Source organism: Oncorhynchus masou, chromosome 20 (genome assembly GCF_036934945.1).
Source record: "Oncorhynchus masou masou isolate Uvic2021 chromosome 20, UVic_Omas_1.1, whole genome shotgun sequence".
In the NCBI taxonomy this organism is placed as follows: Eukaryota; Metazoa; Chordata; class Actinopteri; order Salmoniformes; family Salmonidae; genus Oncorhynchus; species Oncorhynchus masou.
Window position 1 is genome coordinate 12,726,383 of NC_088231.1, and position 26,212 is coordinate 12,752,594.

General features: G+C 44.4%; 1 protein-coding gene across 2 annotated transcripts in view; it reads right to left on the minus strand.

Moving 5' to 3' along the window:
- Window positions 1–518: 518 nt before the first annotated feature.
- LOC135506985 (N-acetylgalactosaminyltransferase 7-like) overlaps window positions 519–26,212 on the minus strand; it is a 39,364-nt gene continuing 13,670 nt past the window's right edge. The window contains exons 3-12 of one of the 2 annotated variants that reach the window (XM_064926433.1): window positions 11,361–11,527; window positions 8,361–8,491; window positions 8,074–8,153; window positions 7,527–7,709; window positions 6,269–6,386; window positions 5,896–6,018; window positions 5,134–5,352; window positions 2,615–2,713; window positions 2,401–2,529; window positions 519–2,149 (exon numbers count right to left, since the gene is read on the minus strand). In XM_064926433.1, coding sequence (XP_064782505.1) covers window positions 2,012–2,149; window positions 2,401–2,529; window positions 2,615–2,713; window positions 5,134–5,352; window positions 5,896–6,018; window positions 6,269–6,386; window positions 7,527–7,709; window positions 8,074–8,153; window positions 8,361–8,491; window positions 11,361–11,527 — 1,387 coding nt within the window. In that variant the 3' untranslated portion in view covers window positions 519–2,011. Of the gene's footprint in view, window positions 2,150–2,400; window positions 2,530–2,614; window positions 2,714–5,133; window positions 5,353–5,895; window positions 6,019–6,268; window positions 6,387–7,195; window positions 7,379–7,526; window positions 7,710–8,073; window positions 8,154–8,360; window positions 8,492–11,360; window positions 11,528–26,212 lie in introns of both variants that reach the window. The other variant, XM_064926431.1, reaches the window with a different exon arrangement.

The window sequence follows — 26,212 nt, forward strand, 5'->3', positions numbered from 1 at the left end:
AGTGTTAACTGCCTTGTTCAGGGGCAGAATGACAGATTTTTACCACGTCAGCTCGGGGATTCAATCTTGCAACCTTTCGGTTACCTGCAGCCCGATCAGACTAGCTCGCTATAAGGTTGACTTTCACCTTTGGTTGTAGACCTTGTGGTTACCAGCTAACAAGTCAATAGGGCACAGATGGTCTGAGGGAAATGCATGTTTCAAATCTACTGCAGTTAGAGTGGTTGACATATGGCCAGACAGGGTTGAGGCATTTTCTTTTGGTTAGATAACATACAAATGAGACCATGTTGATCTGGGGGAGGGGTGAGGACCCCAAAATCTGGGGGATTTAGCTATAGACATTGGATTTCATGTAATCAGACCTGAACAAGGTTGAAGGTTCAAAAGATACATGAATACCATAGGCCTATCGCAAAATCGCTGCAATTGAGCGCAATAAAAAAGGCCCCTATTATGCAACTTGGAGAAATACACATCTCTATAAAATTGTAATTTCAAAGGAAAAGGGGCAAAAGTCATTGGTAAAAAGGTTCAATTTATTGCCATGAGTACAGTTCGAGCCAATATGTTTTTACAAGTTAGATATGTACACCTTCATCCAAGGCTCACTGCATAGTGCTATGTTTTAGAAATAAAACTATTTACATTATAAAAAATGCATACATATCACATCATACCCCAAAGAAAACACATTTTCATAATTTTGCTTTGAACAAATTGGTTGCTTTGCAGTCATCATTCAACATTTACATACCAAGCTGGAAATATATTAAAAAAAAAAAAAAAAAAAAAAACACAAACCCTTTCTTTATATAGCCATTTGAAATTCACCAGTTAGAGCCAACATGTTAAATTCAAGCTTTTGGAATTTCATTGAGCCTAAGACCAACATCATTGAAGTAGTAAGTCCTTTCAAAACATCCAGTGTTCATTCTTAACCATGATTCATGAGTGGACTTATCCATCTAGCCTGGTCCCAGATCTGTTTGTGCTTTCTTGCCAATTAAACACCTATGGGTCATTGTACAAACAGATCTGAGACCAGGTTATAATCCATTGTAGTTTTCAAAAACATAGTATTCTTAAAACCCTAGCTAGTGGGCAGTTTATTACACGACTACTAGAAGTGGTTTTGAATTGTTGAATGTTCAATTCTGCACATTGATTAATGAATCCTCCACCAATGTAAGAAAAATTCTCAGACCCCTGAGTAATAGCCCAAAGACCCCAATAAGATGTAACGATCGAGAGTAGAGAGCAAGAACGTGTAAACATCTACAACTGAAAAAATGTCCATTATCCAAGTGTTAGGGAGGAGTATCTGCCTTGGGACATGGTTGAGAGAGCACAGTATCCCCTATATAGTGCATTGCTTTTGACCAGAGCCCATAGGCGGGGCCGTCATTTCAGCTAAACCTACAAAATTTAAACTAAAAAGCTATTTGGAGACAGTGAAAACAAGCAAAATTGACTCATTATCATCTTAGTTGTAGATTCATTCCCCACAGTCAATAAGGGACTTAACTTTCTACAAACATGTCATACAGCAAGTAGCTGCTAAGCACTAGCTCGGCACCAGGATTAAAAATGAGTTAAGTTCCACGTGAAATCAAAAGTGCAGTTTCATAGCCATCTACAGCAATCTTCCACCTCCGCACTGTTTTAAGACAAAAGCTACCTCAGCTCAATGTGCTCTATCCTACCCGTCTTTCCCACCCGCTCGGAAGCCTGCCAGCTATTCCCTCTTAAACTGCATTTGCCATTTAAATGGGGATTGGAATGACTTTAGTAGCCCATTTTAAAATAGTTGGTGTATGTTGACTGCCATACACAATTGACGCCCCTGCCCATAGGGCTCTGGAAGTAGTGCACTATATAGGGAAATAGTGTGCCATTTTGGACATACACAACTTCTCAATGCAGCAGACAGTTGAAGTGCAGTGTTCGATGCCCTATCCTGTCAAGTGAGTTCCAGTTGGAGTAAAATACCCTCTGTGGGGCCGTAGCTTTAAACCGCTACAATATTGTTCATCTCCCACTTTTGTGTGCTTTTGCTGGTGTCACAGTCTGCGATGAAGACCTTGTGGAGGACGTCCGACCGGTCCAGGCACCTCCCCGTGGGGACGTGGGTGAACCTGTGGAGGTCCTGGGAGGGAAACGAAACAGTGAGTTCACTTACACGACATATACCCTCACACATACATGCTAATAAGCTATGTTCAGCAGTACCATCTCAAGCTGTAGCGTGATAGGAAAAAAAACTCATAATACTGTATTGGTAACAAGGATGGATTCTCTTTCCAACTGTTTACCACATCTTATGAAGCAATCATATATTGAAACAATGGCACCAATCTAAAGAGGTTCTTATATATGAAGTTAGATGCAGCTGCATACCTTGAAGTATCTCCACTCTGTGTTCTCGTTCATGTTACAGTGTGTAACGATCACCGCCGACCCGTCTGGTCCTTTCGTCAAACACTGGTCATACTGCATGAGCTGGTTGGCTTCATTTATCCTGAAAAGCTACAAGAGGTGATTTATCAGTAAATGAGGAATAATGTTTAGGAATAAATAAAGTCTATAATCCCAAATGACAGAGTTTTCTGACCTGGTTCCCACCCATTCTGTGACATGGTCCAATCTCCACGTTGCCTCCGTTGGTGTGGCCCATACTGTCAATGCAGTAGCTGGTCTCATATCCACGGACCTAGAACAAAGCAATAATGTTCACTATACATTCCAAATGCACATACTTGTGTGTATATGTAGTGTATGGAACACCCCTTCAAATGAGTGGATTTGACTTTCAGCCACACCTGATGCTGACAGGTGTATAAAATCGTGCACACTGCCATGCAATCTCCATAGCCAAATATTGTCAGTAGAATGGCCTTCCTGAAGAGCTCAGTGACTTTCAACATGGCACCGTCATAGGATGCCACCTTTCCAACAAGTCAGTTAGTCAAATTTCTGCCCTGCTAGAGCTTCTCCGGTCAATTGTAAGTGCTTTTATTTATATCAATTTTTGTGTTACTTTTAACCAGATTTTTCTCCCCAATTTCATGATAGCCAATTGGTAGTTACAGTCTTGTCCCATTGCTGCATCTCCCCTACGGGCTCGAGAGCCATGCGTTCTCCGAAACAAGACCCAGCCAAGCCACACTGCTTCTTGACACACTGCTCGCTTAACCCGGAAGCCAGCCGCACCAATGTGTCGGAGGAAACACTTTCCAGCTGGTGATCAGAGTCAGCTTGCAGGTACCTGGCCCGCCACAAGGATTCTTTAGAGCGCGATGGGACAAGGAAATCCTGCCGGCCAAACCCTCCCCTAACCCAGACGACACTGGGCCAATTGTGCGCTGCCTCATGGGTCTCCCAGTCATGGCCGGGTGTGACACAACTTGGGATCGAACCCTGGTCTGTAGTGACGCCTCAAGCACTGCAATGCCTTAGGCCGCTGCGACACTCGAGGGGCCAACTGTAAGTGCTGTTATTGTGAAGTGGAAACGTCTAGGAGCAACAATGCCTCAGCAGTGAAGTGGTAGGCCAAACAAGCTCACAGAACGGGACCGGCGAGTTGCAACGCTATCGAGTTCCAAACTGCCTCTGGAAGTAACGTCAGCACAATAACTGTTCGTCGGGATCTTCATGAAATGGGTTTCCATGGCCGAGCAGCAACACACAAGTCTAAGATTACCATGCGCAATGCCGAGAGACTGAAAAACAGCTTCTATCTCAAGGCCATCAGACTGTTAAACAGCCACCACTAACATTGAGTGGCTGCTGCCAACACACTGACACTGACTCAACTCCAGCCACTTTAATAATGGGAGTTGATTGGAAATTTACATTTAAGTCATTTAGCAGACGCTCTTATCCAGAGCGACTTACAAATTGGTGAATTCACCTTCTGACATCCAGTGGAACAGCCATCACTAGCCACTTTAAACAATGCTACCTTATATAATGTTACTTACCCTACATTATTCATCTCATATGCATACGTATATACTGTACTCTATATCATCGACTGCATCCTTATGTAATACATGTATCACTAGCCACTTTAACTATGCCACTTTGTTTACATACTCATCTCATATGTATATACTGTACTCGATACCATCTACTGTATCTTGCCTATGCTGCTCTGTACCATCACTCATTCATATATCCTTATGTACATATTATTTATCCCCTTACACTGTGTATAAAACAGTAGTTTTGGAATTGTTAGTTAGATTACTTGTTGGTTATTACTGCATTGTCGGAACTAGAAGCACAAGCATTTCGCTACACTCGCATTAACATCTGCTAACCATGTGTATGTGACAAATAAAATTTGATTTGATTTGAAGCGTCGGCTGGAGTGGTATAAAGCTCTCCGCCATTGGACTCTGGAGCAGAGGAAACACGTTTTCTGGAGCCATGAATCAGGCTTCGCCTTCAGGCAGTCCAACGGACAAATCTAGGTTTGGCAGATGCCAGGAGAACACTACCTGCCTAAATGCATAGTGCCAACTGTCAAGTTTGGTGGAGGAGGTATAATGGTCTGGGGCTGTTTTTCATAGTTTGGGCTAGGCCCATTAGTCCCAGTAAAGGGAAATCTTAACGCTACAGCATACAACGTTCTAGATGGTTCTGTGTTTCCAACTTCGTGGCAACAGTTTTGGGAAGGCCCTTTCCTGTTTCAGCATGACAATGCCCCCTGTGCACAAAGTGAGGTAAATACAGAAATCTTTTTTTGAGATCGATGTGGAAGAACTTCACTGGCCTGCACAGAGCCCTAACCTCAACCCCATCGAACATCTTTGGGATGAATTGGAACGCCAACTGCAAGCCAGGCCTAATCACCCACCCTCACTAACGCTCGTGGCTGAATGGAAGCAAGTCCCCGCAGCAACGTTCCAACATCTAGTGGAAAGCCTTCCCCGAAGAGTGGAGGCTGTTATAGCAGGGGACAAACGCCACTAAATGGCCATGATGTTGGAATGAGATGTTCAACGAGCAGGTGTCCACATACTTTTGGTCATGTAGCGGACAGTAACACACTACTCTTCAACAGATGCATACTATTGTGTAGTATGAATAAACTAAAAACAAAATATGGACAATACTTTAGCCTACCTCTCCCCACTCCACATTTTTGGGGGGCAGTGGGTAGTTCATGGGGATGTCATAGGCAATTTCTTCCATGAACCACTTGAAGCTCTTGCACCGGTGCTCCTCTCTGAACTTCTTGAGCTGGCTGATGTCCCCGTAGGCCAGGGTGAGGGTCTCCGGTCGGCTTGCGTAGAAGTAGTCCTTGTAGTCGTCCCACCAAACCTCCACCACACGCACATAGTTCTGGAGCAGGGAGGATCAGAATAAATCACCAATTATTAGTTTCCATGAAGGACAACACCCCTTGAAGGACATCAGTCAGTCAATCTATATGCTACTTCTCATATGGTGTTTTTCCCGTAAGATTGCTGATGTTTTATGATACAATACAGATGACCGATACATATGGTGATATCTATATAATTAATCCACTACTGACCATTTGATAAACGGCTGTTGGCCTACATGAACTATGCTTAGCACAGTATATCATTCAATCTAGTCACACTTGTAGACATTTGAAACTGGCTGAACCATATTAGTTTACAAGGATAAATCCAAGTAAATAAGCAGATGGTGCCAGGTCAGCTCAAAGGAGCCAAGAAAAGCTGTCAGGGATTTGCCAGAGTGGGCTAGCCTGGTCCCAGATCTGTTTGTGTTGTCTTGCCAACTCTTACAGTCATTGTGACAATCACCATAGGAGTTGGAAAGAGATTGAAAGCAGATCTGGGAGCAGGCTAAGAGGGGCAGCCTGGGTGCTTAGTTTGACAGACTTGGCACACTGACCTTAAGTGTGGGCGAGGAGCCAACGTGGGCAGGGGGTGGGTTGCCCTGCCAGCCCTGTAGGCGGTAGATATGGCCCACGCGGGAGCACGGCACAAAGAGCAGCTGGCCACCACACTGCCAGATCTGGGATCAGATCAGGACAATAGAACATGCTGGAGTTACACAGATGGTACATACAAAGCTGAAAATACAATAGTATACTAGTACAATAGAGAGACAACATAGTTGAAATTCACAGCAGATAAATAACAGCTACTAATCATTATGCATGATTAGTAACAGTATCAATACAGGACCAAACAATAGCCCAAGTATTTTATTTTGTGAAATCTTTCATAGATGATTGAGAGCTTTAGGTGGTCTCAGTGTTTACCTTATAGGATATCTCAAAGTTCTCCCCTCCCCAGATCTGCAGTCCTGGGTCATAGAGGCCCAGCTCAAAGAAGAAGTCCCTCTCAATGGCAAACAGACCCCCAGCCATGGCAGGAGACCTGAGAAAGGCCCAAAACTACATTACCCACAATCCACAGGAGTCTCATCCAGAGAGAGGGACAAGAGCTAAAATGTAGTAGGGAAGAAGGTGGATACATTATTAAATAGGGAGAAACATAAGCATTATGACAAAAAGAGTGAACAAGAACATTGACCCAAAGAGTGCTCCCAAACAATCCTTACTGTCAAATGACCAAATATCATGCTAGCCATCGAAGGTGACACATTACTGACTTATCTTCTCAAACAATAGAATAACGTGGTAGGATACATGATAGGATACCGAGTTGTGGAGAAGACAGAAGAGATTATTTGTGAGGAAATCACACCAAGAAAAACTGAGAATGAGAATGCAGGACATTAGTGAGAGATGTCAAAGAGTTTAATTTCAAAGACTTGAGCGTTGATTTCTAAAGGCACAAGCAGAGACTGCTAGCATTCAGAGTTCGGACAAATTGATACTTTTAAATTGGTCCAGGCCATAGGCGTGTCCTCAAGAGCATGAAATTTGGCACGAGAGCAAGTTAGAGAAATTAATAAACCACATTGAGTGCTACAGTTGGTAATTAATGGGTATTACATAGCTTTCTGATTATTGTTACATCTATAGACCACTATATGAGGTAGCACTTGTGTTTCATAGTCAGCATACAGTTATACACTATAGAGAAGTGCCAAGCAGTAGTATCAGCAAGCCAAGGCCAAGCAAATAGTACTGCACATGCAGACAGCATATTGTATAATCTAGTGCCTCAGAGGTTGACGTTGCAAGCAGGGTAGATTTTTTTTTTTAGTGCCGATAAATTACCGATAGGGCTCAGTTTTAGTTAATCTCTTCTCCTTCTCCCTGCTAGTGAGGGGCACACGCTTCCAGAGCATGCTCCAGTCCCATGCTCCGCGGGCAAAGCCATCCTCGTCCCCTCCCCCTTGTGGGTCAACTCGGAATGTCTGGCCTTCTATGGAGTCTATGAGAGGGACCGTGCACACCGTTCTGGGTAGGGACAGCCGGTGGGGAGATGGAGGGTGGGTTTCATGCATCACACACACACACACACACACACACACACACACACACACAGGGGGGAAACAAACAATACATCTGGGTTTTAGATGGGCATGGATGGTAGCAGGATGTTTACCGATAAGGCTCGGTCTTATGCTTTCGCTTAGCCTTCTCCCTGCTGGAGAGAGGCACTCTCTTCCACAGCAGGCTCCAGTCCCAGGCTCCCCGGGCCAGCCCGTCCTCATCACCACCTTGCTGGGGCTCTATGGTATAATCACTGCCGTCTATATAATCTATCAGAGGTACAGTGCATACCGTTCTGGAAACAGGCAATGAGAATACACACACACACACAATGTTACAGTGTGGCAGACCACTTCACTAAATGGATATTAAATTACTGATCAATATTTAGCATAGATAAACAGTTTTGCATATTCAGCATGGATGGATACACCAATCTATACATTTTCAATACAATTATCTGCACGTGAATTAGGTTGTATATATGTCAATGTATATCACTAGTAATGCTGTGACATAATACAGAGATGTTTCTGGTAGAGGATTCATGACCTGCACCGTTCATCGATGGATCAGAATATTTTTCATTATTACAGTAGAACAAGTCATCATATATGAAGTAGAAATATTCAAAAATCACAGCTGCAGACCACTCATACCTGTCCTTGGATATGGGGGCCACCAGAGGGGCGTACCAGTTGGCAGCAACTTCACAGTGAGCGTCTAAATAGATAAGAACCTATAGACGACAGGACACACACAGTGGCCAAACACGTCAGACACTGGAGAGAACAGTTGCTTGACATAGGAGTTGTTGCCATTCCATACCTTTCCATCTATATGGATGTCAATCTATATTAGTGGCTCCAGATCAATCCATTTATTCCCCCCCTTTGTCTCATCCACACACAGTAAGTGTAGAGGTGATGGAGTAGCTGTAACCTACCTGTCCCAGGGTGGCTACATGGGCTCCTATACTCCTAGCCTGGATGAGGCCCTCTCGCTTCTCATTGCGGTGCAGTTTGACCAGGCCGTTCCACTGCTTAATGTACTCTTCTAGTCTCTCCTTCAGGTGCACTGGAGACCGACAGGGACAGTGAGATGAAACCTACTGTTAGTGTCGGTAGTCAATCTCCTGTTCACACAGCAAAGACCTTGAAGTCGTCAGCCCTGTTAAAATACTCTAAACCAGAAGGTGACGGAAGCATTGTTTGACACTGAATGTGGGGCGGCAGGGTAGCCTAGTGGTTAGAGCGTTGGACTAGTAACCGGAAGGTTGCAAGTTCAAATCCCCAAGCTGACAAGGTACAAATCTGTTGTTCTGCACCTGAACAGGCAGTTAACCCACTGTTCCTAGGCAGTCATTGAAAATGCATAGTTAAATGTCAGTGTGTTGCTAAGTTTATGGTCTAGATTCCAATGTTAGCTTGCTAGAAGTGCTAATGTTGTTATTTTGCAGAAAGCCCTTGTTGATACTAGCCCGAGCTAAATGACAAACAAACAATTACATTAATTCTCTATAACCCCATACAGCTAGTACCAGCCCTTGGCCAAAAGTTTAACTAGCTTGCTAACGTTATCATCTAGCGAATATGCTACAACAGAGCTAGCTAGCTCTGTTTCGTTAGCTAGCTAACATCAGCATATTTTCAAGCTAGTGCAACATACACCTGTTGCTGACAGGTGTATAAAATTGAGCATAAAGCCATGCAATCTCCACAGACAAAATATTGGCAGTAGAATGGCCTTACTGAAAAGCTCAGTGAATTTCAATGTGGCACTATCATAGGATGTCACCTTTCCAACAAGTCAGTTCAAATGTCTGCCTTGCTCGAGCTGTCCTGGTCAACTGTAGGTTCTGTTATTGTGAAGTGGAAACGTATAGGAGCAACAGCGGCTCAGCCGCAAAGTGGTAGGCCACAAAAGCTCACAGAACGGGACCGCAGTGCTGAAGTGAGTAAAAATCGTCTGTCTTCAGTTGCAACACTCACTACTGAGTTCCAAACAGAAATGGTTTGTTGAGAGCGTTGTGGAAGAACTTGACTGGCCTGCACAGAGCCCTGGCCTCAATCCCATCAAACACCTTTGGGACGAATTGGAATGCTGACTGCAAGCCAGGCCTAATTACCCAACATCAGTGCCCGACTTAACTAATGCTCGTGGCTGAATGGAAGCAATTCCCCGCTGCAATGTTCCAAGTGGAAAGCCTTCCCAGAAGAGTGGAGGCTGTTATTGCAGCAATGTGGGGGGGACCAACTCCATATTAATACCCATGTTTTTGGAATGAGACGTTCGACGAGCAGGTGTCTATACTTTTGGTAATGTAGTGTAGCTAGCTAAGGACACTGCAGCGGTTTCATGGAAACTAATCCATTGTGATTTCCTTATGTCAATATTTGCTCCAGTGGTTAGCTAGCTTGCAGGAAATATTTAGTGTTGTGTGCATTGAGTCTGTGCACTTAGCTAGCTAACATCCCATAGCCTACATTGCATATGAAGTGTGACTGGCTCATGACATTTAACTGTGGCTGTATGGAGAAAACGCCCTCTTCCCATCTTTGTTGTCACTCCTGTTCTCTCTCCCACGTGGGGGTTTGTGCTCTCTGATTGGCTCAAAGTCAAGTTGTTGGCCACTGACGAGAATTGCAATTCTACAAGTCAAAACGGCAGGTTCGTCGCTACCGGGAACGGCACGAAGCAGGTACCGCTTTTGTTGTAGTAAGAAAAGGCACGGCCGACCACCGTGATAAGTACCTATCAGCAGCAAGACGGCTTCATGCTTTAACTATACAGAGATTTCTGTATCGACCCCAGAATAATACTTTATAAACCATAACTTTGAGTTTAATTCCATAACGTCAGAGGTGCAACGGCAATGAGCCCCTGGCATTGCTATATATTGCTTGCGGTCTGTGAGTTAGTCACAACCTTTATAATTACTTGTGTAATGTCTGTGGCTGCCTGCTGTAGAACAAAATGTGCAACAACTGATGTGAAACCTGAGCAATAACATGGCATCTTTCTCCTTCAAAACCTTGTTTCCAATGGCCAGACTATAGCTTTATTGGCAATGAAGTGCTTGTGATAGTTCCAAACTATCTGCATGCTAACAGGCTTTGGTAATAGCAATCAGTAGCAGGCTGCATGCTTAATGAGATGAATTCTCTGAGCTCTTGATGTTTTCATGAAGTCAGTGTCCATTACCCATCTTTTGGTGTTGTGGTGCCCCCGCGTCAAGGGAATTACTCAGCCAGCTTTTCACAATGGTGGACTAGGCTCTCACAGTTCTACATCTGAATTGTGGACTAGGCACTCACAGTACAACTGAATGGTGTTCCATTGCTTGGGCAGGGCCTCACAATGCAAGACTAAAGGAGACACTGGGGGCGAAAGGCTGTTCCACTCCAATGCTTTTCATAGCCAGTGATAATTTAGCATGACAATGGCAAAGTGTTGTTGCAGAGCGCTGATTCAATTGCTGGGCGTTTTACTTGGTAATTGGAGTGGGGGTCCCCTGCTAACAGCCAACTTTAGTCATCTACTGGCCTTGCTGAAACAAAGCAGGGTGCTCTTAACCTTCAACCAAGAATTTACATGTTATGCAGTAAGGCTTGTATCTGAGGAAATGTACAAGTACAGCAGTGAAGCACTGATACACTACAGCAGAGTGATGTCATGAATCCTTCTAGTCTAACCTGATTAGGTAATTCAAAATGGAACAAACATTTCAATGCAAGTCATTTCACTGACACTCTTATCCAGAGCGACTTAGTGCATTGATCTTAAGGTACCTAGGTGGGACAACCACATATCACAGTAAGTACATCAATAAAGTAGCTGTCAGCAAAGTCAGAGCTAGTAAGGGGGCGAGCGTTAGTTCATAAGACAATATTGGTTCAAAGACAAAACCCTGTGTTGTAATTACTAGTACTCAAACCAATGCTACCTTTGTTGCTGAAGTCGTCGATCATGACGATCTCGGCCAGGTATCGTCTGGGCGTTCTCTTGATGACGCTGTGGACCGTCCTCATCAGGGTGGACCAGCCCTCGTTGTGAAACACGATGATGACACTGGACGTCAACAGGTTGTCGTCATAGTGCCAGTACTTACACCTACGGTAGGAGGAGAAGAATAATTAAAATGGCTGTAGGCATACATACTGTACATGTAGTGAGTAACAGGGAATATTTACATAGAACCTAGCCTAAGCTAACATCTTTTGACCAAGTTTTGGGTGGCAGGGTAGCCTAGTGGTTAGAGCGTTGGACTAGTAACCGGAATGTTGCAAGTTCAAACCCCCGAGCTGACACGGTACAAATCTGTCATTCTGCCCCTGAACAGGCAGTTAACCCACTGTTCCTAGGCCATCATTGAAAACAAGAATTTGTTCTTAACTGACTTGCCTAGTTAAATAAAAGGTAAAATAAAATTTAAATACAAGTATAGCATTTCATACATTTAGAAAATACTGCTTTGGAGTGATAAAAAGGGGTCCAAAAGTGCAACAGATTCCACTATGCAATCTGAAGATATCAGAATAGACACAGCCCTGGCTAGCTTAGCTTCACCAGCAATTGCTGCTAGCTAGATCCATTCCAAAACATGATAGCCCTAAGCTCAGCTGCCTAGCTCTTTCTCTTTTGTGTCTACCCAGAGCTCTGGGGGTTGTGACAGGCCTGTGTCACAACCTCCAATCCCCTCCCCCCTCCACAGGCAGACCATCTGTGAGGCAGGAAAGCAGCCCTGCTTTGTATGGTTTCCTCTGGCAGAGTGCGCTGTGTGTGTGTGTGTGTGTCCTGGACTCCACTTCCTCATTCTCAGCGTACTCACTCACTATAGGTCTCTGCTGCTCTTCTACTGCAAAAACAACAGTACTCACTACTTCCCATTGCCACATGCCATGCCTACGTATAGGCTTCAAGCCAGCCAATTGCTCTACAACTAGCCATCCAACTGCCCTGTTAATACAGCGGAGTGCGTGTGAGAGAGCGAGAGGCCAGGCCAGACACTGGTGTGGCATACTGAGGGTCTATTTTTAGCCTTGGTTTGAGCCCTTGTCGCTAGCAAAGCAATCTGCCTCAGCGACGACCTGAAAGGAAAAGACGGAGCATCGAGGCGTCTGAGGTCACTTGACCCAAGAATTGTGAGCGTTATCATCAGTGATATGCGGAATTCAGGACGGAGTGAGCAGTAAGAGGTTGGTCAGGTCTGGGCTGAACTGAAAACAGTTTGCAGCACAGCAAATCTAGAGTATCGGGGAGGGGTTGTTAAGGCTTAGAGACTGAACTGAGAACAGTTTATAGAGTATACTGTTGTTCAGGTTAGTTATCATTGTTTTAGTTCACAATGGAGCACCTAGTTCCACTCTTCATACCCCTGATACCTCCTTTGTCCCACCTCCCACACATGCGGTGACCTCACCCATTACAACTAGCATGTCCAGAGATACAACCTCTCTCATCATCACCCAGTGCCTGGGCTTACCTCCGCTGTACCCGCACCCCACCATACCCCTGTCTGCGCATTATGCCCTGAATATATTCTACCATGCCCTGAAACCTGCTCCTCTTATTCTCTGTCCCCAATGCTCTAGGCGACCAGTTTTGATCGCCTTTAGCCGCACCCTCATACTACTCCTTCTCTGTTCCGCGAGTGATGTGGAGGTAAACCCAGGCCCTGCATGTCCCCAGTCACCCTCATTTGTTGACTTCTGTGATCGAAAAAGCCTTGGTTTCATGCATGTCAACATCAGAAGCCTCCTCCCTAAGTTTGTTTTACTCACTGCTTTAGCACACTCTGCTAACCCTGATGTCCTTGCCGTGTCTGAGTCCTGGCTCAGGAAGGCCACCAAAAATTCTGAGATTTCCATACCCAACTATAACATCTTCCGTCAAGATAGAACTGCCAAAGGGGAGGAGTTGCAGTCTACTGCAGAGATAGCCTGCAAAGTAATGTCATACTTTCCAGGTCCATACCCAAACAGTTCGAACTACTAATTTTGAAAATTACTCTCTCCAGAAATAAGTCTCTCACTGTTGCCGCCTGCTACCGACCCCCTCAGCTCCCAGCTGTGCCCTGGACACCATTTGTGAATTGATCGCCCCCATCTAGCTTCAGAGTTTGTTCTTTTAGGTGACCTAAACTGGGATATGCTTAACACCCCGGCAGTCCTACAATCTAAGCTAGATGCCCTCAATCTCACACAAATCATCAAGGAACCCACCAGGTACAACCCTAACTCTGTAAACAAGGGCACCCTCATAGAGGTCATCCTGACCAACTGGCCCTCCAGATACACCTCCGCTGTCTTCAACCAGGATCTCAGCGATCACTGCCTCATTGCCTGTATCCGCTACGGAGCCGCAGTCAAACGACCACCCCTCATCACTGTCAAACGCTCCCTAAAACACTTCTGTGAGCAGGCCTTCCTAATCGACCTGGCCCGGGTATTCTGGAAGGACATTGACCTCATCCCGTCAGTTGAGGATGCCTGGTCATTCTTTAAAAGTAACTTCCTCACCATTTTAGATAAGCATGCTCCGTTCAAAAAATGCAGAACCAAGAACGGATACAGCCCTTGGTTCACTCCAGACCTGACTGCCCTCGACCAGCACAAAAACATCCTGTGGCGGACTGCAATAGCATCGAATAGTCCCCGCGATATGCAACTGTTCAGGGAAGTCAGGAACCAATACACGCAGTCAGTCAGGAAAGCTAAGGCCAGCTTCTTCAGGCAGAAGTTTGCATCCTGTAGCTCCAACTCCAAAAAGTTCTGGGACTCTGTGAAGTCCATGGAGAACAAGAGCACCTCCTCCCAGCTGCCCACTGCACTGAGGCTAGGTAACATGGTCACCACCGATAAATCCATGATTATCGAAAACTTCAACAAGCATTTCTCAACGGCTGGCCATGCCTTCCGCCTGGCTACTCCAACCTCAGCCAACAGCTCCGCCCCCACCGCAGCTTCTCGCCCAAGCCCTTCCAGGTTCTCCTTTACCCAAATCCAGATAGCAGATGTTCTGAAAGAGCTGCAAAACCTGGACCCGTACAAATCAGCTGAGCTTGACAATCTGGACCCTCTATTTCTGAAACTATCCGCCGCCATTGTCGCAACCCCTATTACCAGCCTGTTCAACCTCTCTTTCATATCGTCTGAGATCCCCAAGGATTGGAAAGCTGCTGCAGTCATCCCCCTCTTCAAAGGGGGAGACACCCTGGACCCAAACTGTTACAGACCTATATCCATCCTGCCCTGCCTATCTAAGGTCTTCGAAAGCCAAGTCAACAAACAGGTCACTGACCATCTCGAATCCCACCGTACCTTCTCCGCTGTGCAATCTGGTTTCTGAGCCGGTCACGGGTGCACCTCAGCCACACTCAAGGTACTAAACGATATCATAACCGCCATCGATAAAAGACAGTACTGTGCAGCCATCTTCATCGACCTTGCCAAGGCTTTCGACTCTGTCAATCACCATATTCTTATCGGAGACTCAGTAGCCTCAGTTTTTCTGATGACTGCCTTGCCTGCTTCACCAACTACTTTGCAGACAGAGTTCAGTGTGTCAAATCGGAGGGCATGCTGTCCGGTCCTCTGGCAGTCTCTATGGGGGTGCCACAGGGTTCAATTCTCGGGCCGACTCTTTTCTCTGTATATATCAATGATGTTGCTCTTGCTGCGGGCAATTCCCTGATCCACCTCTACGCAGACGACACCATTCTATATACTTCCGGCCCGTCCTTGGACACTGTGCTATCTAACCTCCAAACGAGCTTCAATGCCATACAACACTCCTTCCGTGGCCTCCAACTGCTCTTAAACGCTAGTAAAACCAAATGCATGCTTTTCAACTGATCGCTGCCTGCACCCGCATGCCCGACGAGCATCACCACCCTGGATGGTTCCGACCTTGAATATGTGGACACCTATAAGTACCTAGGTGTCTGGCTAGACTGTAAACTCTCCTTCCAGACTCATATCAAACATCTCCAATCGAAAATCAAATCAAGAGTCGGCTTTCTATACCGCAACAAAGCCTCCTTCACTCACGCCGCCAAACTTACCCTAGTAAAACTGACTATCCAACCGATCCTCGACTTCGGCGATGTCATCTACAAAATTGCCTCCAACACTCTACTCAGCAAACTGGATGCAGTTTATCACAGTGCCATCCGTTTTGTCACTAAAGCACCTTATACCACCCACCACTGCGACTTGTATGCTCTAGTCGGCTGGCCCTCGCTACATATTCGTCGCCAGACCCACTGGCTCCAGGTCATCTACAAGTCCATGCTAGGTAAAGCTCCGCCTTATCTCAGTTCACTGGTCACGATGGCAACACCCATCCGTAGCACGCGCTCCAGCAGGTGTATCTCACTGATCATCCCTAAAGCCAACACCTCATTTGGCCGCCTTTCGTTCCAGTACTCTGCTGCCTGTGACTGGAACGAATTGCAAAAATCCCTGAAGTTGGAGACTTTTATCTCCCTTACCAACTTCAAACATGTGCTATCTGAGCAACTAACCGATCGCTGCGGCTGTACATAGTCGATTGGTAAATAGCCCACCCATTTTCACCTACCTCATCCCCACACTGTTTTTATTTATTTACTTTTCTGCTCTTTTTCACACCAGTATCTCTACCTGTACATGACCATCTGATCATTTATCACTCCAGTGCCAATCTGCAAAATTGTAATTATTCGCCTACCTCCTCATGCCTTTTGCACACAATGTATATAGACTCCCCTTTTTTGTACTGTGTTATTGACTTGTTAATTGTTTACTCCATGTGTAACTCTGTGTTGTCTGTTCACACTGCTAAGCTTTATCTTGGTCAGGTCGCAGTTGCAAATGAGAACTTGTTCTCAACTAGCCTACCTGGTTAAATAAAGGTGAAATAAAAATAAAATAAAAAATCTGGGAGGTTTCATTTATGGTGAATCACACAGGTCTGCCTACCTGTCCTTCCTGTTTAGGATGATTATAACATTTGGCATATAAAATGTTCTCTTTCTAAGAAAGGCCTGGCTGGTTTGTGTGCATTGTGACGCGTGTATGTTTTGGATGTGTTTTGCATTGCGGATGTTTAATCCTTGTGTTAGTGTGTGTTGCTCCCATCGCGTCTCCCCTGCAGTAACATGCGAAACGGCTCCTGTTCGGACCTGTCCTCCTGGTTCTCACCCACCAACACTCAGATAAACACCTCAGATTACAGTCCTGTTTGACCAAACCTTTATAACCTGAGAGCTCACAGCTCCATTAAGGGAAAGTGTCTTTCAGCCTCCCTAGGCCTGAAAACAGATAAAGATCCTCAGGCACCTCCTCACGTCACTCACTTTTACAGGAAGGTTTTGGACTGCCACTTTATTATGCCCTGCACAGCTTCAACAGTAAATAAGAAAGTAGGAAAGGCCAAAAGAGGGAGGCACTAAATACAGACAGGTAGCATCTCAAATGGCACCCTATTCCCTATATAGTACACTACTTTTAAAACAGGACCCATAGGGCTCTGGTCAAAAGTCGTGCACTATATAGGGAATAGGGTGCCACTTAAGAAGTCTCCCTGAAGAGGCTTATAGAAAGTTGTGAAAGAAAAGATTAGAGGGGGATCTTCTACTGAACTGGGATTCAGTGCTCTTACCATCCCCAACCCATCTCCGTGTTTAACAGCGGAACTAATGGCTTATCCTTCAGCGACAGTATGCTGGCTTGTGTTTTGAGTTGAGGCGTCAATGAGTTCGAAGGGCAGGGGAGGAAAGCATTGGTCATATCAGCTTCTTGTAAACACCGTGCAATAGTCTACACATGGGGTAAGCTCTGTGGCTGTATTCAAATCTACTGCATTTGAGAACTATTTTGAAGTTGCTGCACTTCATTTCATGAACATTCACCAGGCCTATGGGTAATTTGCTCTGACAGTGTGGAGTATTTTCTGGAGAGAGAAAAAAAAAAAATCCAACAGGGATCCATTGCAGAACAGCGGTTAGCCTAGATGAGTTTCCACGAAAGCCTCGCTCATTCCCATCTGAAACGACACAAATAGAAGCATATCCAGTGATGGTCTTGGACCTGATGTTAATTAACTCAAGGGAGCAGACACAGTTGAATGGCTTGGGTTGCTGCTGTTGTGTGAGAGGGAAGGTCTGTTCCAGAGACTTTAGTTCTCAGCATGACAACACACTACTCTTGGTAAAAGGTCATGAATTTCTCCACATGGCATTACATTTGCAAAACTACCATACGGATTTTGCAAGCATTTCGCCAACTCATCTCGTGGACAGACGACGTAAACATAAATGACGCAAAATTTAGCTAAGATTAATAGCCAACATATCAGTCAGGATGCAGACTGGAGGCTTGAAGAGTGATCGTTGTGTGTGGAAACATTCATCACGCGTCTATAAAGACAACAGTTCTCTCTGTGCCGAGCTCTACGGAGGGGAAGACAAGAGCAACACTAATGAATAACACTGGTGCCTTAACTCAGTCTGTGGAGGTTACTTGTCGCTCTAGGGGCTCCATGTGAGTTTCAGTACGTGAAAATATGTACTTAAATACGCAGCCTTGTAGTGAAGCGCCTCGCAGAAATCTTAAATGGAGACTGTTTCACCACATTTCTGCTGACAGGATCCCTCCAGGCTAGGCAGCTCTAACGCAGTGACCCTCCCAGAGAAACACTAATGTATGACAGATCGCTCCTAACCTACCTCTCAACCACACACACATGAAGCCTGAAACACGTAGGCCACAGCCAAGTCACACGTAAAGTACCACACACACACACATCCTAAATAAACAGGCCTATGGTGTCAACAGAAAAGTTATGAAAACCACACACTAAACTATTAAGTGTTTAAAGTCGTGATTTAAGGGTGTAACGTCAATGTTTTCATAAGGCTTAAACATAACTTAAGTGTTGTACTGCTAGTGTCATGTGTGGATACTGGACACATTCAGATTTTGCAGAAACATGATATGAACTGTTCAGCGCGGAAAAGACTGATGCTTAACCGGTTTACTAGTAACACCAGGCTGACAACTAGTCCCATCTGTAGACCTACGGCCGTGTCTCGGGACTAGTCTAATTGATACAGGCTCGCGCTTCATCAGAGACTTGTTTTTGTTTACACACAGCATCTGGAGGAGGGCAGCTGAGCCAGAGCTGTGGTGAAAATACTGAACATCCTTGGCTTCTTCCCACCGTGTTATGGGACTGGGGCCAAGCGTGCACATATAGGCCACACAACACAGCCCCTCTGCAGTGAGGCGAGAATGTCTAACGTTATCTGCCATGAAATTCAAAAGAGTTCCTGCCACTGAATTGCAGTCTTACCCAATGCCCTGAACAGGGCTAAAATTAAGTGTAATGGACAAAGCTGCTCAATAGTGACTGCATTGGGCCATCTTGTGGCCAAAACCTGAACTACAGATCCTGTGTTGAGACAATTCTCATCCTGATTGCACAACTAAAGTACAACCAATCCACCTCAGCCACCTGGGTTTTCTGTAATCAAACACAGATTAAGCTAAAGAAATATTGACAAATGATCGGGAACATCTATTAAAAGGGTATTACATTATTATGTAACCTTTACTTAACTAGGCAAGTCAGATAATAACAAATTCTTATTTAAAATGACGACCTACACCGGCCAAACCTGGACGACGCTGGGCCAATTGTGCGTCGCCCTATCGGACTACCAACTACGGCTGGTTGTGATACAGCCTGGATTCGACCCAGAGGGACGCCTCTAGCACAGAGATGCAGTGCCTTAGACCGCTGCGCCACTCGGGATCCCCCTAATGGAGTGAGTGACACCTTTGCCTACATCTGCTGTGCACTGATCCACAGAAAGGTGTGAATAGCAGGTTGCCAATCAGGACCGTCTTTGTATATAGCAGCTCAAGCCACAACAAGTGATGCACCTTGTCAGTAACTGGTTAGTCCACATAAGTTCTATTTTCCTAACACAGTTCGCATGGCTGTCAACCTCAAACTGACGGAATAATGTTCTGCCCATATATAATGGAACGGTTTACATATGTAGACCAACTAGGAAATGCAGTCGAGACATGCAGTCCAATATCAACAGTTAGGTCCGGGGCAGTGATGTAGTGGTTAAAGTACATGAATAGAAAGTTGCAAGAGACATTCACCCTCCACTCCACCCCTGGTCTGGGTGCAGCAGTCTCACACCTACTACAGTTAACGTAATCAGTCGACAGTATGGTTGTCCTACATTCCTAGGAAACACCAAACCAAATAAAATGGGGCCCAGCCCAGCCATAATCACTCATTATGTTCTTTAATCTATCATCCATTATCTCCCATACTGACTAGGCCATAGTAAAGTCCACGTGATGTCAGCAGCCCAGCCACATAATCTAAAGCCTGTACTGTACCGGTCTCATGCGGACTGTTCAAAGGTGCCCTTTGTGTTCCCACTGGGCCCCGCGGCCAGATGAAAGGCTGGAGAAATACACCTTCGCCTGTTTGTTCGCCACACAGTATTAGTCCATTGTGAGTTAATCAGTGACAGTGTGTGTGGCCCAATGTGTGCACAAACACACACAAGACGATGAAGTGACACCATTCATTCGTATGTGAAGACTCAATAGCGCATTGAAGCCAATTGAAATCTGTTAAGACGGCGTCTCATGTAGACATAACCTGAAACATTTGAGCTACTCCAGGAAGTGACGCTGCTCCCTCTCATCGAGTAACTCAAGTTGAAGACCGACCGGGGTACTGCAGGCTGCCATTAGCAACTAAATTACCCTTCTGTGTGCGATCAAAAAAATTATAATAAATTGTTCAAGGACATACATTTGGTGTATTAGAAGCAATTACTGGTACCATGGTCTTCCAAAAATGTTTTTCCACAAAGATGGCATTTTTCCCACATTCACTATATTGGGGAATTAAGTTCTGATAACAAATGCCTCCCGTACAGCTGTTGCCTTGAACTTCCATGGCTTCAATGAGAGGGGGCAGTTGTTCCCTTCTGGTTTGGCCAGATATCATTTGAAAATTAAAGAGGACTAAAGATCATATTTCGTTAAGAGTGATTAACACAATGTTTAGCATATTTCTGTAACACAGATTTCCAGTGTTCTAGTTGCGACACTCAAGGTGGGGGTTGGTCACTAGACTTGTTATGGATTATGCTCATATCAGTTGATAGTGATTGACGCCAAACTGGAGCTACAAGGACACACTGATTATTCACGGTTGTATTGATGACCTTCTGTGGACACCGATTCTGTAGCAGCTGACAAAGCTGCCTTGGGTTTGAACTGCGAGCCTCTCGGCTGGTGTTTCCAGAACATTTGGTGCCATCTGATTAGAAGAAAAGAAGGGCCCGTCTCCAAGAAGCCAGTTAGACATTCTCTGTGCTGGAGGCGTCTCTGTTACAACTTGTAATAAACCCGATTAACTTGATCTACGACTGCTCCTTTTTGTCCAGCTAGATATTCATTATACCAAACTTCACACAGTACCTGAAATGTACTGCTACACAAACAACTCTACAGAACACTGTAACCAGCTAGTGTACCGTAATAAAACCTATGTAACAGTCTTATCAAGAACCAGACCACTGGCAACATGTCCCTATCCCAATAGTATAGGCCATCAGTCACACATCTCCAGTACTGAAAATAATCTGTAGCTGCATTCTACTTCCAGGGTTAGGAGGACTAGCCGATCTGATACGTTCATTTATACACTGAATCCAAAAACAACTCCATGCAAATGAAATCCAAAAGGTTTCCCCTCAGCTTGAGAACCTTGGGTTGACCTAGCCACGGGACAGCCTAACCTCCATTCCTCATTTGTTCTGCTATGACTGTTCTCTAATCTGCTCTGATATAAACTAAAGCCATAATGCAGGTCAATTGGATTTATGTTGTTGCGTGTGTTTTGGCTGGCCGGACTGCTCTTCTGATGACATACGCTGATGTTCTATGGTAGGGCTCCCACTGGTACATAGGTCTCGTAGACTGCTCCTCATGTTATTACATCGTCACCTGACCTTAAGAGTTCCATCAATGCATACTAACCAGTGTTGTTACAGGGTTTCCCATCACTTCGCATAGTTTTACCAATGATATACTCTGAACAAAAATATATTTTTTAAATGCAACAATCAACGATTTCACTGAGTTACCGTTCATAAAGGAAATCAGTTAATTGAAATAAATTACGCCCTAAACCACAGATTTCACAACTGGAAATACAGATACTTTTTTTAAGTAGGGGCGTGGACCAGAAAACTAGTCAGTATCTGGTGTGAACACGATTTTGCCTCAAGCACGACATCGTCACAGAGTTGATTAATGGCTGTGTGACGTTGCTGGATATTAGCAGGAACTGAAACACACTGTCGTACTCGTCGTTCTAGAGCATCTCGAACATGCTCAACGGGTGACGTGTTAGGGGAGTATGCAGACATTTTCAGCTTCAAGGAAATCTGTAGAAATCCTTGCGACATGGGGCTGAGCATTATCATGCTGAAACATGATGACAGCAGATGAATGGCACGACAACGGGCCTCGTCACGGTATCTCTGTGCATTCAAATTGCAATTGTGTTTGTTGTCCTTAGCATATGCCTACCCATACCATAACCCCACCATGGGGTACGCTGTTCACAACGTTGACATCAGCAAACCGCTCTCCCACACAATGCCATACACTGTCTGCCATCTGCCTGGTACAGTAGAAACCAGGATTAATGTGTGAAGAGTACACATCTCCAGCGTGCCAGTGGCCATTGAAGGTGAGCATTTTGTTAATCTAGTCGGTTATGATGCCGAACTGCAGTCAGGTCAAGACCCGGATGAGGACAACAGGCACGCAAATGAGCTTCCCTGAGACGGTTTGTACATACATTTTTGGGTTGTACAAACCCACAGTTTCATCTGTCAGAGTGGCTGGTTTCAGATGATCCCACAGGTGAAGAAGCCAGATATTGGAGGTCCTGGGCTGGTGTGGTTACATGTGGTCTGCGGTTGAGACTGATTGGACGTACTGCCAAATTCTCCAAAACAACATTAGAGGTGGCTTATGGTAGAGAAATTAACATTAAATTCTCTGGCAACAGCTCTGGTGGACATTCCTGCAGTCAGCATTCCAATTGCACGCTCCCTCAAAACTTGGGAGACATCTGTGGCATTGTGTTGTGTGACAACTGCACATTTTAGACTAGCCTTTTGTCCCCAGCGCAAGGTGCACCTGTGTAATGATCATGCTGTCTAAAACCAGCTTGTTTATATGCCACACCAGTCAGGTGCATGGATTATCTTGGCAAATGAGAAATGCTCACGAAGAGGGATGTAAACAAATTTGTTCACAACATTTTAGAGAAATAAGTATTTTGTGCATATGGGAAATTTCAGGGTCATTTTAAAATGTTGCGCTTACATTTTTGTTCAGTATGCATAGGCCTCGTGTGATAGAGCTGGAAATAAATTAAATGGCATATTACAGATATTGATAATTACACTAAAGTAGAGAAATGTGAAATTTGAAATTAAATAATGCAGGTAATAGGATAAGTCACTTGAAAAATAAATTAACATTTTTGTTTAATGAACTACTTTACAATATTGTTGTGTGGAAAGTAATGCGTTAGTATTATACTACTTTGCATTACTTCCATAAAAAAAAAAAATCTCACCATTTGTTTGACAGTCATAGGGAGCGAGTGCTCTACCAAAGATGAGCTGCCGCTCCTACCTACAGTGTATTCGGAAAGTATTCAGACCTCTTCACTTTTTCCACATTGTTACATTACAGCCTTACTCTAAAATGGATTACATATTTTTCCTCAATCTTCACAATACCCCATAATGACAAAGCAAAAACACATTTAGAATTTCTATAAAATGTATTTAAAAAAAAAAAAAGAATCCAGAAATGCCTTATTTACATAACTATTCAGACCCTTTATTAGGAGACCCGAAATTGAGCTCAGGTGCATCCTGTTTCCGTTGATAATCCTTGAGATATTTACAACTTGATTAAATCGAGTCCACCTTTGGTAAATTCAATTGATTGGACATGATTTGGAAAGACACACACACACACACACACACACACACACACACACACACACACACACCTGTCTATATAAGGTTGAAGGAATTGTCCGTAGAGCTCTCCTTTGAACTGCCACAGCTGCGTAACCCCTCGAGCACCAAAGTCAGCGCACTCTCAAATGTTTTTTTGCCATCATTGTAAGCTTGCCACACCCACTATATATGATATGTTTAATACATGTAATAATGAGTGTGAGTTTGTAACAACTCGGCTCGTGGGAAGTGAGGAGGAGCTCTTATAGGACCAGGGAACAAATAATAATAAATCATTAAGCTCTTTATTTAGCCGTCTTACATATTCACAATTTGATGAACAAATAAGGTTTTATAACTCGCCACAGGTTAATGAGAAGAGTGTGCTTGAAAGGATGCACATAACTCTGCAATGTTATGTTGTATTGGAGAGAGTCTCAGTCTTAAATCACTATCAACACAGTCTGTGCCTGTATTTAGTTTTCATGCTAGCGAGGGCCGAGAATCCACTCTCACATAGGTACGTGGTTGCAAAGGGCATCAGTGTCTTAACAGCCTGATTTGCCAAGGCAGGAAACTCGTGAGTGCAGCCCAATCCAGAAATCTGGTAGTGGCTTTGATTACATTTTCACAGAACCGCTTGTTGCAATTTCGATGAGGCGCTCTTGTTCATATATTGGTAGGTGGACTGGAGGCAGGGAGTGAAAGGGATAACGAATCCAGTTGTGTCGTCTGTTTTGGGAAAGTACCTGCGTAATTGCGCACCCAGCTCACTCAGGTGCTTCGCTATATCACATTGTCCGTAAGCTTGAGTTATTTTGCACACAAAAGAAAATCATACAATGGATGGAATGAAATGAATGGAATACTTGTATGTTGTCCTTGTGTTGACCTGTGTGTTGTCCTAATGCAGACAGAAAATATCTCCAACTTCTTAATCAGCCTCAATTTTGTCCAGCACATTGAATATAGTTGTGTAGAGTCCCTGTAATCCTAGATTCAGATCATTCAGGCGAGAAAAAACAATCACCCAGATAGGCCCATCGTGTGAGAAACTAATCACGCAAACGGTCAGACAAGTGAAAATTATGGTCAGTAAAATTAAAAACTAAGCTCGTCTCTCAATTTTAAAAAACAGCGCACTTCTGTACGTTGTAAAAGCGTTACATGGTCGCCGCCCATATCATTGCATAATGCATAAAATACACGAGAGTTCAGGGGCCTTGCTTTAACACAGCTGTCAGGTACTTCCCTTGGCAGCAAGATCCTCTCGGTGGATGCTGCAGTGTACCCAAGTGGCGTCAGAAGCAACTGCTTGCACTCACGTCTCTCTGTCATTATGTGCCATCAGTACAGATACCAACACATCTTGACCACCAAAGTCCATTTGATGTCACAAAGCTGTCCAGTACTTCAAAAATATCCTCTCCTGTTGTCCTGGTTTCTTGAAGAGGATGCCTTCCTTAAAATTGACCCCCCCATAAAAGTAACAGACATATACCAGGAGCTGTGCCAGGCCCGCCACTTCTGTTGACTCATCCAGCTGTAATGCATTGAATTCACTGGTTTGTATGCAAAGCAGTAATTGTTTCAAAAACATTTCCTGCCATGTCACTGATGCGTGGTGAAACAGTGTTGTTTGATGAAGGCATGGTCTGTATAGCTTTTTGGGGCCTTGTCACAGCCATATCAGCAGTAGCAGGAAGAATGAAGTCCTCCACAAAAGTATGGGGCTTGCCTGTCCTAGCCACTCGGTAGCTCACCACATAAGACACTTTTAGTCTCATTCTTATTAAAATGGTATCTGTTGCTTTAATACATGTCTTACTACTCAGAAGTATTCTTAATTCTTGCTAAAAAAAACTCCTGTGGTTTATTCTTCAAATTGGCATGTTTCGTTTCTAAATGTCTGCGCAAGAGTGAATGTTTCATCGAGTTGTGAGACAGTACTTTTGCACATGGAACACACTGTGGCTGAGGAAAGGCACTATTCCCAATGTAAGTTGTAGTTCTCATCATATTTGCGCCTCTTCAATGGTCCAACGTCCCGGTCTGTTGTTCGGACATTTCCTGGGTAAGGGGGCAGTAGCCCTTCAGGTGCATCAGATACAGTGTCCATGATAGCTGGGCTAACAACAAATGTGGATTTAGATGCTAGCATTGGATGTGCTCGTGGAAGCAGAACAACTTGTTGTTGACAGGTGCAGGTATAGTACTGCTGGTAGTAGCAGTACTACCAGTAGAGCTTGTACGTGTCTCTATGGACACGGGCCTTACTTTTTAAAAACCATTTATCTATTTTCGAGATAACGGAAGGAGCTGCAGCTACATACGGACTGTTAGTGGAATTCCCGCGAGAGAGTAATGGTTAATGTGATTGGATGTTCATTATTTGACTAGGCTTCCTGTATTTGACATTGTGTTGTTAATTAGCTGAACACTAGATGGTTACATTGTATTTTTGGCAGTGAAACAAGGCTACTCAGGTGAGAGAAAAAAAATGTCACCCAAATGTTTTGCCCTGTTGGAAAATCTAAATGGATTGTTTGAAAATGTGAATCACATTTTTATTTGGCGTACCATCGGCGGCATTGCGCGTACCCGAGGCAACCCTGACAAAAAAGGGAGAAGGGCCTTGTTCAGGGAGGTCATCAAGAACCCGATGGTCACTGACAGAGCTCCAGAATTTCTCTGTGGAGATCGGAGAATCTTCCAGAAGG